The 15745-nt window shown below is 48.1% G+C and overlaps 1 protein-coding gene across 1 annotated transcript; it reads left to right on the top strand.

The window, feature by feature from the left end:
- The first annotated feature begins 1082 nt into the window (after positions 1 to 1082).
- On the top strand, positions 1083 to 1751 carry LOC123446509. The gene has a single exon (XM_045123086.1). The coding sequence runs from the start codon at positions 1224 to 1226 to the stop codon at positions 1647 to 1649; it is 426 nt and encodes a 141-aa protein (XP_044979021.1). The 5' UTR covers positions 1083 to 1223; the 3' UTR covers positions 1650 to 1751.
- The last annotated feature ends 13994 nt before the right edge of the window (positions 1752 to 15745 follow it).

The following is a 15745-nucleotide window of genomic DNA, read 5'->3' on the forward strand; positions in this document are numbered from 1 at the left end:
ATCAAAGTCCAAAATAATTCCATAAAAATGTTTACTCTCTTTGATTTGGGTCATAACCCTTACCAAAAATATCGAACATCATTGAAGAGCATTTCGGATACATTGAATGCATTTTCAGAGTTCTTTCCTATTTATTTAATTATTTTTGAGGTTTTATTTGAAAATTTCTCAATTCAAATTTCATTGAATTTAAATATGATGTATGATGCTCTCTAATATAATCATTTACAAGTAAATATTCTGGGGTTGTGACATCTAGCTAATGTGTGGCAGACATACACATGCATGTGGAGTGGGGGAGGTAAAAGAACACGCATACGAAGAAAGCTCTAGGGCCAAAGGTAGTATGCATGTGTGCAGAACGATGTGTAGCGCGGAACCTAGCGACAACGTGATCAGGCGATCGGACGGCACAGCGAGTGGCTGATGGATGCGGTCAAATCAGCCGCCTGATTTGGAGCTTTTCTCATGTAAAACAGGTATTTATCTGGGAGCGCTGGTGAAGTTGGCTCGGTAGACACATCCATTTGAATTTGATTGAACAGTTCGCACGGCTAAACACAGGTTCGTTTTCTAGAAACTAATCAAAAGCGTGGACGAAATCACTATTCTTTTTTTTTTTTAGGGAGAAATCACTATTCTTAGGCGTCATGAAAAAGGTGAGACAAGGATATCTTTTAGAAGAAGATCAACTCCTGTTAAACTTTGGTAAAAGGGTCCCAAAAACGCCCTGATTAAAGCTAGTGGCTCATGGAGTCATGAGGCGTGCATCCCACGAGCAGCAAGCACGATGAAAACAAGCGAGACGTGCAACAGCAACCAAAAGCCGGCCACTCGAGACCCGGAGGGCAGCTCCAACTGGAGTCTTGCTTGTTGGTGGGAGCCAAACCTGCCTAGGACTCCAAACCGACAGCGCGACGCCCGCCCACAGTGTTCCGCCGATCCCATCGAGTCATTAAGCAGAGCAAGGCGGCCGGGGGGATACGTGGCTCCACGCGTTGCGCTACCCTGCCACGCCGCGGGCGAGCTGGGCGACGTCCGGAATCTTCAGGCCCTCGCATAAAAGCCTACTACTCAGACGACTGCACTGCACCCCGCCGCTCCCACGCCCAAACCGACACACAGGTAGGAGTAAGTACCGATCCTATCCAACCGCCGTCACGTAGTACAGGCCCCCAAGCTAGCCAAGCCACCCAACGTGCAAGGCTCAACTTTGCACGACCATGCAGCCCGCGACCGCGACGGCGACGGTTGTGCCTGTGCGCCCATCGTTGCGTGCCGTCCCGCGCTCGCTCGCTTCGGCGGAAAGGCTTGGGATGGGCCGTGCCGCGACATGTACCACGGCGCTCCGCGCGCAGTGCGGCCTGGGTGCCGGGGCGGAACCGGTGGAGGCGCGCAAGGAGGACGGACCCCTGCCTCAGGAGCTGGTCCAAGAGGAGGACAAGGTGCTGGCGCCAGAGCAACTGGAATTGCTCGAGGACGAGGCCATGGCCGGGAAAGACGAGGGGCGGAGTCCCACGGACTACGGCCGCCGCGCGCACATCTTCCAGGAGAGCTCCCGGGTGTTCCGAGCACTCAAGGAGCGCCGTGACGAGGACGGCGGTGCCACCGCCACGGCTCAAGCCTCAAACAACACGCCCCACTCCTAAGGAAACAAGTAGACTAGCTCCTACAACTTGCTAAGGCCATGTTCGGTTGCAACAGATTTGAAGGAAATTGGAATGGATTGGGAAGGATTAAATTCTGTGTAAGTCAAATTCCACCTCAATCCCCTCACTCAATCCCCTCCAATCCTTTAGTGGGGATTAACCGAACAAGCCTCAAGTAAAAAGTATCTAGCCATCACGTTTTTCTCATGTATCTAGGCCGATCGCTCGTTTTTCTCATGTATCTAGGCCGATCGCTCGCTGTATGGAGGTTTCTTTCACGTCATCCATCTGGTAGAATGAATATGATTGCTGAAAACGATGGACGCGATGAACCGTAACATTGGGGAAGCGGCTCAATAGTCGGTCGTACATGGTACACCAAGTGTGCGTTGCCGCAATCAAAAAAAAAAAAGTGCGTTGCCGCCACACAACTGTGAGTTAGATGGCCTACCGAACTTGCAATTCTCACGAAACATAATATGTCTGGCTTCATCGAAAAAGCTTTTGAGCTCGGCCTTCATGAATGCCGGTTTTTGAAAAACCCAAAATTCAGTAAACTTCATATTTTATAATTAAAAAATCTGAAAAAATACAAATATACGGAGGCATCTTCAAAGTTCAAAAATAAGAAAGCTCGGCCTTCATGAATGCCGGTTTTTGAAAAACCCAAAATTCAGTAAAATATTTTATAATTAAAAAATCTGAAAAAATACAAATATACGGAGGCATCTTCAAAGTTCAAAAATAAGAACGACGAAGCCCGCGGGCGCAGAAGCATGGGGCAAAAAACGAAGCCCGCGGGGCGCAGCAGCATGGGGATTTTGCCCGATATCTCACATGTACCCGCACTTTATCAAGAATTCTCATAAGACCATAGACCAACTCCATCGTACGACCATATCCTATCCGCGTGCGTCCGAAACAGACGAAACAGATGACCCAACGCGCAGGAGCAAACGGACTTTTCTCCGTTTTGTGTCCGCTTTCGATCGATCCATCTCCGACCCAACTTTACGTCGATTTTGGGTGAAAACGAACAACGCGTGGACGGGCGGGATGCGCACGCGTTAACGGGCGGGACGCGCACGCTTGTCCGCCCCTGGCCGCCTGTCGGTGGCACAAAGTAAAACCCACCCCATCATCTTTGACGTCATTTCCTCCCAAAACCTCCCACGTCCCGTCCGTCCCCCTCTCTCCCCCGTCCATGGCCGACGCCCACCAGAATTGCGGCGGCCTGGCCGTCGACCCGCCCGGAATGGCCAAGAAGAAGAAGGCCAAGGCGTCAAGGAAGCCGCGGGCGGAGTGCACGCCGGAGGAGATCGCCAAGTTAGACGCAGAATCGTCGAAGAGGAGGAACCGAAGGGTGGTCGTCAAGGACAACGCCGCCGCGTGCAAGTTCGTTGCCGAGCGCGATGCGATGGAGGCCGCGCGGCGCAAGGCCGAGGTCGAGGAGAAGGAGGCCATTGTCAACAAAGCGCGCCCTCCTTATGCTTGGCATTTGTCGTCCGGCCGGTTTCTCTGCAGCGGTCATCGGCCCGGCGAGTAGAGGCTCGTCGGTCGCCCGATCTCCGCATTGCCAGTCGCGGACCACGCCTATGTCGCCCGGCTTCCCCCCGCCAAAGCACGAAAGCCACACCCGTTTCTCGGGGTCGCCGGACGTGAGCGTGATCGCGCCTTTCACCCCACGCCCCTCGGCCTACATCGACCTCAACGTCACACCTAGGTCCAGCAGCGGCGACCGGCCGTCCATCGAGATGCAAAAAAGCAAGCATGACCGCTGGTTGCGGGCACCATGTCGTCCCCCCGCGTCTTGTTCGACCAAATGCCAACACCAATGGCACCGGTCGACGACCCCTACTGCACCCAGTTCATGGAGGATGTGATCTACAATGGTGGGCATGTCCCTGCCTACGATCCCGAGGAGACCCAAAGTTAGGATGGCCGCGCCCAGTTCGTTGTTGATGAAGAGGCCGACGACCGTGCTGACTACGACCATGGTGACTCGTGGCATGAAGACGATGACATCTATTGCGAAGGTGATGGTGATGAAGATGAAGGCACTGACATTGATATTAGTGGTGAGCCATTTTTCATCGACGAGCTCACCCAAAGAGCGGAAGCACAAAAGAGGAAGAAGAGCATTCACACAGGTTCATACACCCAAGATGAGGACAAGCTGATTTGCAATTGTTGGATGGAGATTAGCCAAGATCCAAGGACGGGCGTGCAACAAATGGGCCTAGTTTTTTGGATGAGAGTCCACAAAACTTTCCAAGATGATCGAGAAGACGAGGAGCTGCTTCGAGGCCAGGCATAAGGAGATGTTCGACGTCGACGGCCTGAACTAGGTCGTGCGATCGGCCGTGGCCGTTATTTTTTGGAGGCTGGCATGAGTGTCGCCCGCTGGGCCGCTGGCTGTGTGCCGGCGAGAAACAGATTCATTTTGGAGGTTCCCTGTGTTGCCGCCCGCTGGTTGTGTTGCCGGCGAACAAAACTATTCATTTTGTAGGCTGGCTATGTTGCCGGCCGCTGGCTTTGTTGCCGTAGAGGACGTGTAGGCCGCTGGCTGTGTTGCCGGCGTGAACTAGGGGCGCTGGCGTGAACTAGGCCGATGATATTTGAAGTGTTGTTCTTTTGGATGCGGCCGCGCGTTGGACGCACGACCAGCGCATCCCAGGATAGGGCCGGACACGACCCCATTGCCCTACCTAAACGGACAGAATCCGGGTAAAACAGACGTCCGTTTGGGGTCGCGCGGTGGAGTTGGACTTAAAAGAAGAAGGACGAAGCCAGTGGCAGCCGTCGGTGTTGGAAATATGCCCTAGAGGCAATAATAAGCCAGTGGATGACGTGCTACGGAACGAGTAAAGAGACTTACCGGTAACGAGATTGAACAAGGTATAGGTATACCGACGATCAAATCTCGGGCAAGTTCTATACCGACAGACAAAGGGAATTGTATACGGGATTGATTGAATCCTTGACATCGTGGTTCATCCGATGAGATCATCGTGGAACATGTGGGAGCCACCATGGGTATCCAGATCCCGCTGATGGTTATTGGTCGGAGAGTGCCTCGGTCATGTCTGCATGCCTCCCGAACCCGTAGGGTCTACACACTTAAGGTTCGATGACGCTAGGGTTATAGGGAAATGTTATACGAGGTTACAGAAAGTTGTTCGGAGTCCCGGATAAGATCTCGAACGTCACGAGGAGCTCAGGAATGGTCCGGAGGTAAAAATTTATATATAAGATGCATGGTTTTGAACACCGGAAATGTTTCGGGTGTCACCGGTAGCGTACCGGGACCACCGGGAGGGGCCACCAGGCCCAAGAGGTAGCATGGGCCATAAGGGGGAGGGCAACCAGCCCAAAGTGGGCTGGTGCGCCTCCCACAAGAGGCCCAATGCGCAGGAGGGAGAGAGAGGGGGGGGAACCCTAGGCGCTAGTGGGCCTAAGGCCCACCTAAGGGGTGCGCCACCCCCTCCCCGTGCCCTAGCCGCCGCACCTCCCATCTGGGGGGGCTGCCGCACCACCTAGGGGGGAAACCCTAGGGGTGGTACCCCCGTCCCCTCCTCCTATAAATACCTAGGGGTTTAGGGCTGTTGGTACACGCCGTTTCTTCTCCCTTCGGCGCAGCCCTACTCCCCTCCTCCCTCCTCCTCCCACGGTGCTTGGCGAAGCCCTGCCGGGAGACCTCGTCTCTCCATCGACACCACGCCGTCGTGCTGCCGAAGATCTTCCCCAACCTCTCCCTCCTCCTTGCTGGATCAAGGTGCAGGAGACGTCACCGGGCTGCACGTGTGTTGAACGCGGAGGTGCCGTGGTTCGGCACTAGATCGGAATCACACCACGATCTGAATCGCCACGAGTACGACTCCATCAACCGCGTTTTAGCAACGCTTCCGCTTAGTGATCTTCAAAGGTATGAAGATGCACTCACCCCTCTCTCGTTGCTGGTCTCTCCATAGGAAGGTCTGAATATGCGTAGGAAGTTTTTTGAATTTATGCTACGTTACCCAACAGTGGCATCCGAGCCAGGTTTTCTATGCGTAGATTCTATGCACGAGTAGAACACAAAAGGTTGTGGGCGATGATTTGTCAATTGCTTGCCGCTACCAGTCTTATTCTTTTCCGGCGGTATTGTGGGATGAAGCGGCCCGGACCGACCTTACACGTACGCTTACGGGAGACTGGTTCCACCGACAGACATGCACACCGTGCATAAAGGTGGCTAGCGGGCGTGTGTCTCTCATACTCTAGTCGGATTGGATTTGATGAAAAGGGTCCTTATGAAGGGTGAATAGCTTTGGCATACCATCGTTGTGGCTGTCACGTAGGTAAGAAGGCGTTCTTGCTAGAAACCCAAATTAGCCACGTAAAACTTGGAACAACAATTAGAGGACGTCTAACTTGTTTTTGTAGGGTTTGACATGTGATGTGATATGGCCAAAGTTGTGATGTTGCATGTATGATGTATGAGATGATCATGTTATTGTAATAGGTTTCACGACTTGCATGTCGATGAGTATGACAACCGGCAGGAGCCATAGGAGTTGTCTTAATTTATTGTATGAGATGCAACGCCATGTGCTTACTACTTTTACTTCATTGCTAACAGTTAGCTATAGTAGTAGTTATAGTAGTAGTTGGTGTGACGACTTCACAGAGACACGATGATGGAGATCATGGTGTCACGCCGGTGACAATGATGATCATGCGATGCCTGAAGATGGAGATCGAAAGAGCAAAGATGATAATGGCCATATCATGTCACTATATGATTGTATTGTGATGTTTATCATGTTTTTCATCTTATTGCTTAGAATGACGGTAGCATAATAAGATGATCCCTCTTAAAATTTCGAGAACGTATTCCCCTAAGTGTGCACCATTGCGAAGGATCTTTGTCTCGAAGCACCACGTGATGATCGGGTGTGATAGATTCTAACGTTCGCATACAACGGGTGTAAGCCAGATTTACACACGCGAAACACCTAGGTTGACTCGACGAGCTTAGCATGTACAAACATGACCTCGAATACAAGAGATCGAAAGGTCGAACATGAGTCATATGGTTGAATACGATCAGCATGAAGTTGCTCACCATGATGATTAGTCCGTCTCACGTGATGATCGGACACGGGTTAGTCAACATGGATCATGTATCACTTAGATGACTAGAGGGATGTCGATTTAAGTGGGAGTTCATACCTAATTTGATTAAATGAACTTAATTGTCATGAACTTAGTCTAAAAAGTTGTCTTTATAAATATTGTAGATGGCCAACGTCAACCTCAATTTCAACGCATTCCTAGAGAACAACAAGCTGAGAGATGATGGTAGCAACTATGCGGACTGGGTTCGCAACTTGAAGCTCATCCTTGAAGTAGCTAAAAAGGCTTATGTCCTTGATGCGCTGCTATGTGACCCTCCCGCTCCCGCAGCAGCCCAGGACATTCTAAACGTCTGGCAAACGTGGAGTGATGACTACTCTCTGGTTAGGTGTGGCATGTTATACAATTTGGAAACGAGGCTCCAAAGGCGTTTTGAGCAACATGGTGCATATGAGATGTTCCAAGAGCTGAAACTAGTTTTTCAAGCTCATGCCCGTGTCGAGAGATATGAAGTCTCCGACAAGTTCTTTAGCTGTAAGATAGAGGAGAACAGTTCTGTGAGTGAGCACATACTCAAAATGTCTGGGTTACACGGTCGTCTGACTTCACTTGGAGTCGAACTTCCGGATGATGCTATAATTGACAGAATCCTCCAGTCTCTCCCACCAAGCTACAACGGTTTTGTGTTGAAGTACAACATGCAAGGGATGGAGAAGACTATTCTCGAGTTGTACTCGATGCTCAAGTCTGTAGAAGTAGAAATCAAGAAAGAGCATCAAGTGTTGATGGTCGACAAGACCACCAGTTTCAAGAAGGGCAAGGGTAAGAAGAACTTCAAGAAAGACGGCAAAGCCGTTGCCGCACCCAGTAAGCCAGATGCCAGGAAGAAGAAAAAGAATGGACCCAAGCCTGAGATTGAGTGCTTCTATTGCAAGGGAAAAGGTCACTGGAAGCAGAACTGCCCCAAGTACTTAGCGGAGAAGAAGGCCGGCAACGTTAAAGGTATATGTGATATACATGTTATTGATGTGTACCTTACCAGTGCTCGTAGTAGCTCCTGGGTATTTGATACCGGTGCTGTTGCTCACATTTGCAACTCAAAGCAGGAACTGCGGAATAAGGAGAGACTCGCCAAGGACGAGGTGACGATGCGCGTCGGGAATGGCTCCAAGGTCGATGTGATCGCTGTCGGCACGCTACCTCTACATATACCGTTGGGATTAGTTTTAAACCTTAATAATTGTTATTTAGTACCAGCTTTAAGCATGAATATTGTATCAGGGTCTTGCTTAATGCGAGACAGCTACTCATTTAAGTCAGAGAATAATGGTTGTTCTATTTATATGAGTGATATGTTTTATGGTCATGCTCCGCTGGTGAATGGTTTATTCTTGATGAATCTCGATCGTGATGTTACACATATTCATAGAGTGAGAACCAAAAGATGTAAAGTTGATAATGATAGTCCCACATAATTGTGGCAATGCCGCCTTGGTCATATCGGTGTTAAGCACATGAAGAAGCTCCATACTGATGGACTATTAGAGTATCTTGACTTTGAATCATTTGACACATGCGAACCGTGCCTCATGGGCAAGATGACTAAGACTCCATTCTCAAGAATAATGGAGAGAGCGATCGACTTATTGGAAATAATACATACTGATGTGTGTGGTCCAATGAACGTTGAAGCTCGCGGTGGCTACCGTTATGTTCTTACTCTCACTCATGATTTGAGTAGGTATGGGTATATCTACTTGATGAAGCACAAATCTGAGACGTTTGAAAAGTTCAAGGAATTTCAGAGTGAGGTTGAGAATCAACGTGACAGAAAAATTAAGTGTCTACGATCTGATCCTGGAGGAGAATATTTGAGTCACGAGTTTGGCACACACCTAAGGAAGTGTGGAATCGTTTCACAACTGACGCTGCCTGGCACACCGCAACGCAACGGAGTGTCTGAACGTCGTAATCGCACTTTATTAGATATGGTATGATCTATGATGTCTCTTACCGACTTACCGCTATCATTTTGGGGATACGCATTAGAAAGTGCAACATTCACTTTAAATATGGCACCGTCTAAATCCGATGAGACGACACCGTATGAACTATGGTTTGGCAAGAAACCTAAGTTGTCGTTTCTTAAAGTTTGGGCTGCGATGCTTATGTGAAGAAACTTCAACCAGAGAAGCTCGAACCCAAAGCGGATAAATGTGTATTCATAGGATACCTTAAGGAAACTATTGGGTATACCTTCTATCTTAGATCCGAAGGTAAAACCTTTGTTGCCAAGAACGGATCCTTTCTAGAGAAAGAGTTTCTCTCGAAAGAAGTAAGTGGGAGGAAAGTAGAACTTGATGAGGTAATTACACCCTCTCTCGAACCGGAAAGTAGCGCAGCGCAGGAAATTGTCCGTGTGGCGCCTACACCAAATGAAGAGGAAGTTAATGATAATGATCATGAAGCTTCGGATCAAGTTACTTCTGAACCGCGAAGGTCCACAAGGACACGCTCCGCACCAGAGTGGTACGGCAACCCTGTGATGGAAATCATGTTGTTAGACAACGGTGAACCTTCGGACTATGAAGAAGCAATGGCGGGCCCGAATTCCAACAAATGGCTTGAGGCTATGAAATCTGAGATAGGATCCATGTATGAGAACAAAGTATGGACTTTGGTGGACTTGCACGATGACCGGCGGGCCATAGAAAATAAATGGATCTTCAAGAAGAAGACTGATGCAAACGCTAATGTGACCGTTCATAAAGCTCGACTTGTCGCAAAGGGTTTTCGACAAATTCATGGAGTTGACTATGAAGAGACTTTCTCTCCCGTAGCGAAGCTGAAATCAGTCCGAATCATGTTAGCAATTGCCGCCTTTTATGATTATGAAATTTGGCAAATGGACGTCAAAACAGCGTTCCTTAACGGGAATCTTAAGGAAGAGTTGTATATGGTGCAACCAGAAGGTTTTGTCTACCCTAAGGGTGCTAACAAAGTGTGCAAGCTCCAGCGCTCCATCTATGGGCTGGTGCAAGCATCTCGGAGTTGGAACATTCGCTTCAATGAGGTGATTAAAGTGTTTGGGTTCGTACAGGTTTACGGAGAAGCCCGTCTGTACAAGAAAGTGAGTGGGAGCTCTGTGGCTTTCCTCATACTGTATGTGGATGACATATTATTGATGGGGAATAATATAGAGATGTTGGAGAGCATAAAGGCCTATTTGAACAAGAGTTTTTCAATGAAGGACCTTGGAGAAGCTGCATACATATTAGGCATTAAGATCTATAGAGATAGATCGAGACGCCTCATAGGTCTTTCGCAAAGTACATACCTTGACAAGATATTGAAGAAGTTCAATATGGAAAACTCAAAGAAACGGTTCTTTCCAGTTTTGCAAGGTATGAGATTGAGTATGACTCAGTCACCGACCACGACATCAGATAGAGAGAAGATGAGTACTGTCCCCTACGCTTCAGCCGTAGGCTCTCTAATGTATGCCATGCTGTGTACCAGACGTGATATAAACCTTGCCATAAGTTTGGTAGGGAGGTACCAAAGTGATCCCAGTATGGAACACTGGACAACTATCAAGAATATCCTTAAGTACCCGAAGAGGACTAACGAGATGTTTCTCGCTTATGGAGGTGACGAAGAGCTCGTCGTAAAGGGTTACGTCGATGCTAGCTTCGCCACAGATCCGGATGACTATAAGTCACAGACCGGATATGTGTATGTTTTGAATGGTGGGGCAGTGAGCTGGTGCAGCAGCAAGAAAAAAGTTGTGGCAGCATCTACATGTGAAGCGGAGTACATAGTTGCTTCAGAAGCGGCTCATGAAGGAATTTGGATGAAGGACCTCATCACCGACCTTGGAGTGGTTCCAAGTGCGTCGGGTCCAATGACACTCTTCTGTGATAACACTGGGGCCATTGCCATAGCCAAGGAGCCCATGTTTCACCGGAAGACCAAGCACATCAAATGCCGCTACAACTCCATCCAGGACCATGTCCAGAGTGGAGTAATAGAGATTTGTAAAGTACACACGGACCTGAATGTTGCAGACCCGTTGATTAAACCTCTTCCTGGAGCAAAACATGATCAACACCATAATGCTATGGGTGTTCGATACATCACAATGTAACTAGATTATTGACTCTAGTGCAAGTGGGAGACTATTGGAAATATTCCCTAGAGGCAATAATAAAATGGTTATTATCATATTTCCCTGTTCATGATAATCATCTATTGTTCATGCTATAATTGTATTAACAGGAAACAGTAATACATGTGTGAATAAATAGATCACAATGTGTCCCTAGCAAGCCTCTAGTTGGCTAGCTCGCTAATCAATAGATGATCATGGTTTCCTGATCATGGACATTAGATGTCCTTGATAACGGGATCACATCATTGGGAGAATGATGTGATAGACAAGACCCAATCCTAAGCATAGCACTAGACCGTATTGCTCGTATGCTGAAGCTTTTCTAATGTCAAGTGTCTTTTCCTTCGACCGTGAGATTGTGCAACTCCCGGACACCGTAGGGGTGCTTTGAGTGTATCAAACGTCACAACGTAACTGGGTGACTATAAAGGTGCACTACGGGTACCTCCGAAAGTGTCTGTTGGGTTGGTACAAATCGAGATCGGGATTTGTCACTCTGTGTAACAGAGAGGTATCTACGGGCCCACTCGGTAGAACATCATCATGAGCCCAATGTGACTAAGGAGTTATTCACGGGATGATGTGCTACAGAACGAGTAAAGAGACTTACCGGTAACGAGATTGAACAAGGTATAGGTATACCGACGATCGAATCTCGGGCAAGTTCTATACCGACAGACAAAGGGCATTGTATACGGGATTGATTGAATCCTTGACATCGTGGTTCATCCAATGAGATCATCGTGGAACATGTGGGAGCCACCATGGGTATCCAGATCCCGCTGATGGTTATTGGCCGGAGAGTGTCTCAGTCATGTCTGCATGCCTCCCGAACCCATAGGGTCTACACACTTAAGGTTCGATGACGCTAGGGTTATAGGGAAATGTTATACAAGGTTACCGAAAGTTGTTCGGAGTCCCGGATGAGATCCCGGACGTCACGAGGAGCTCCGGCATGGTCCGTAGGTAAAGATTGATATATATGATGGATGGTTTTGGACACCGGAAATGTTTCGGGCGTCACCGGTAGCGTACCGGGACCACCGGGACCACCGGAAATGGTCCCGGGGGTCCACCGGGAGGGGCCACCAGGCCCAAGAGGTAGCATGGGCCATAAGGGGGAGGGAAACCAGCCCAAAGTGGGCTGGTGCACCTCCCATAAGAGGCCCAAGGCGCATGAGGGAGAGAGAGGGGGGGGGGAACCCTAGGCGCTGGTGGGCCTAAGGCCCACCTAAGGGGTGCGCCACCCCCTCCCCCTGCCCTAGCTGCCGCACCTCCCATCTGGGGGGCAGCCTCACCACCTAGGGGGGAAACCCTAGGGGTGGTACCCCCCTCCCCTCCTCCTATAAATACCTAGGGGTTTAGGGTTGTTGGTACACACCGTTTCTTCTCCCTTCGGCGCAGCCCTGCTCCCCTCCTTCCTCCTCCTCCCACGGTGCTTGGCGAAGCCCTGCCGGGAGACCTCGTCTCTCCATCGACACCACGCCATCGTGCTGCCGGAGATCTTCCCCAACCTCTCCCTCCTCCTTGCTGGATCAAGGTGCAGGAGAAGTCACCGGGCTGCACGTGTGTTGAACGCGGAGGTGTCGTGGTTCGGCACTAGATCGGAATCACACCGCGATCTGAATCGCCGCGAGTACGACTCCATCAACCACGTTCTAGCAACGCTTCCGCTTAGCGATCTTCAAAGGTATGAAGATGCACTCACCCCTCTCTCGTTGCTGGTCTCTCCATAGGAAGATCTGAATATGCATAGGAATTTTTTTGAATTTATGCTACGTTACCAAACAGTCGGCGCAGAAGCATGGAGCTTTTGCCCAACATCTCACTTGTACCACAGAAGCATGGAGTTCTTGCCCAATAGCTCACAAGTACCGCAGAAGCATGGAGCTTTTGCCCAACAACTCACATGTACCGTGTACCCACAGTAAGATCCATGGACAACCGTGACGAGCACAATTCTTTGGATCTATCGGGACAAAGTGAAAGAACAACTTCTTCATAGGTGATTTTGATAATTAATAATAACATCTAGTTCATTGAACTAATGAATCTATCAAATATATTTTAGAAAAAATCATTGGTTAGAATTGTGAGGAGATTCCAATGCATGGAACATCAATTGGCAAAATCTTCAAGAGTCTACATTTTTTTTATGAGAAATCATATTTAAGTCTATAAAAAAACAATACAATGAAAAGTTTAAGTCTAGAGAAAAGATAATATTATTAAAAGGTTATAAAAGGTTATAGATATCTATGATAATCTGATTGCTCAAAGTACTTAAAGATTAGCTATCAAAAGCCTCAACGTTTCTTCCATAAAATATTTTGTCTAAAACCCTAAAGTCAAAATTGGTGCCACCAACTTTCTACATATTAGCCACACCGAGTTTTCCTTAGACACAACCCAAGCCAAACCCTAGCAAATCGGTGCAACTAAGATTCTCTTCAATACAACCGAAAAGTAGTGACCAACTTGTTGTTGCCCATTTGCATAAAATCAAAAAATTTGAGTTTTGCTAATAGGTCTCACCGAGTCCGTGGAACTGCCAAGGTCTACCAAATCGGTCTCACCGAGATACTTTCTATCGGTCTCATCGAAAACCCAAAAGTTAGAGCATTTTGCACTAGTCGGTACAACCGAGTTATTATTCCGGTTCCAACGAGTTGGGCAATAATGTTGTGACGGTTGGACTTTTGGACATAGCTATATATATCCTTCCACCTTCCTCTCATTCGAAGAGAGAGCACTCATACATCTCCATCGTATCTACTTTTCCGAACTCTTTTGCCCTTGTTTTGGACTCTAATTTGCATGATTTGAATGGAATTAAACCGGACTAACGCTGTTTTCAGCAGAATTGCCATGGTGTTGTTTTTGTGCAGAAATAAAAGTTCTCGGAATGTCCTGAAAGTTTACGTAGAATTTCTCTGGAATAAAAGAAAAATAGCTGCGCAAAGATCCACCGGAGGGGGCGTGCTAGTGGGCCACAAGCCCACAGGCCGCGGGCACCCCCCTAGGCCGCGCCATGAGGGCTTGTGGGGCCCACATGGCACCATCGCCTCGAAACTCAGCTCTATATCTTCCGTCTCGCCCGGAAAAAAATCAAAGAGAAGGTTTCATCGCGTTTTCCGATACGGAGGCGCCGCCACATCCTGTTCTTCATCTGGAGGGTAGATCTAGAGTCCGTTTCGGGCTCCGGAGAGGGGAAATCGTCGCCATCGTCATCATCAACCTTTCTCCATCGACAACTCCATGATGCTCTTCATCGTTCGTGAGTAATCTCATCGTAGGCTTGGTGGACGGTGATGAGTTGGATAAGATCTATCATGTAATCGAGTTAGTTTTTGACGGGATTGATCCCTAGTATCCACTGTGTTTTAGATTGATGTTGCTACTACTTGGCTATGCTTAATGCTTGTCACTAGGGCCCGAGTGCCCTGATTTCAGATCTGAACCTATTATGTTGTCGCCAATATATGTGTGTTTTAGATCCTATCTTGCAAGTTGTAGTCACCTACTATGGGTTATGACCCGGCAATCCCGGAGTGACAATAGCCGGAACCACTCCCGGAGATGACCATAGTATGAGGAATTCATGTATTCACCGCGTGTTAATGTGTTGGTCCGGTTCTTTATTAAAAGGAGAACCTTAATATCCTGTAGTTTCCATTAGGACCCCGCTGCCACGGGAGGGATGGACAATAGATGTCATGCAAGTCCTTTTCCCTAAGCACGTATGACTACATACGGAATACATGCCTACATTAGATCGACGAACGGGAGCTAGTTACATATCTCTCCGTGTTATAGCTGTTACATGATGAATCACATCTGTAATACTCATCCATCACCGATCCACTGCCTACGAGTCTTTTACTACTGGTCCTTGCTATGTTACTTTGTCTAGGCTTGTCCCTTGCTACAAAAGGGATTGGGCCACTGAACTGCTATCACTTTGCTGCTACTGTTGCTACTCCTGTTACTCTGCTGCTGCTGCTACTGCTATTCCTTGCTACTTCGTTGTTAGTTGTTGCAAGATCCTTTTTTATCAACGTTGTCGGGGAAGAATAGTTCTCCATCCACAGGCAACTTACTGGCGCCATTGATACAACAGTTAGGAATAGTCTGCCGTCAACTGGTCGTTTCTGGCACCGTTGCTATCATACTACTTTGCTACTGATACTTTGCTTGCAGACACTAATCTTTCAGGTGTGGTTGAATCTGATAAACTCAGCTTCTAATACTTGAGAATATTCTTTAGCTTCCCCTTGTGAGCGAATCAATAAATTTGGGTCAAACACTCTACCCTTGAAAACTATTGCGATCCCCTACACTTGTGGGTTATCAAGGCTTTTTCTGGCGCCGTTGCCGGGGAAGCACAGCTATATTCTCTGAGTCACTTGGGATTGACATCTGCTAATCACTATGAGGAATCCGAAAGATCCAAGAACTAAAATCTTACCTTCCACTACGAGGAGAGGTAAGGAACTGCCATCTAGCTCTGCACTTGATTCACCTTCAGTTCTGAGTAAGTTTGCGACTTCGCCTCCTGCTAGAAATCTTGATATGTCGCCTGTGCTTGATGATGCTACTTCTGCTGCCCATGATGCTTATGATACTATGCCTGATGATGCTATGCTTGATACTATGTCTGATGATGCTATGCTTGATACTATGCCTGATGATGCTATGCTTGATACTATGCCTGATGATGCTATGCTTGATACTGCTTTGCCACTTGGTGCATTCCTTGATGCACATATTGCTAGAGTTACTGCTAGACGTGATGATACTTCTGAAA

The sequence above is a fragment of the Hordeum vulgare genome, chromosome 4H, assembly GCF_904849725.1.
Source record: "Hordeum vulgare subsp. vulgare chromosome 4H, MorexV3_pseudomolecules_assembly, whole genome shotgun sequence".
Lineage (NCBI taxonomy): Eukaryota > Viridiplantae > Streptophyta > Magnoliopsida > Poales > Poaceae > Hordeum > Hordeum vulgare.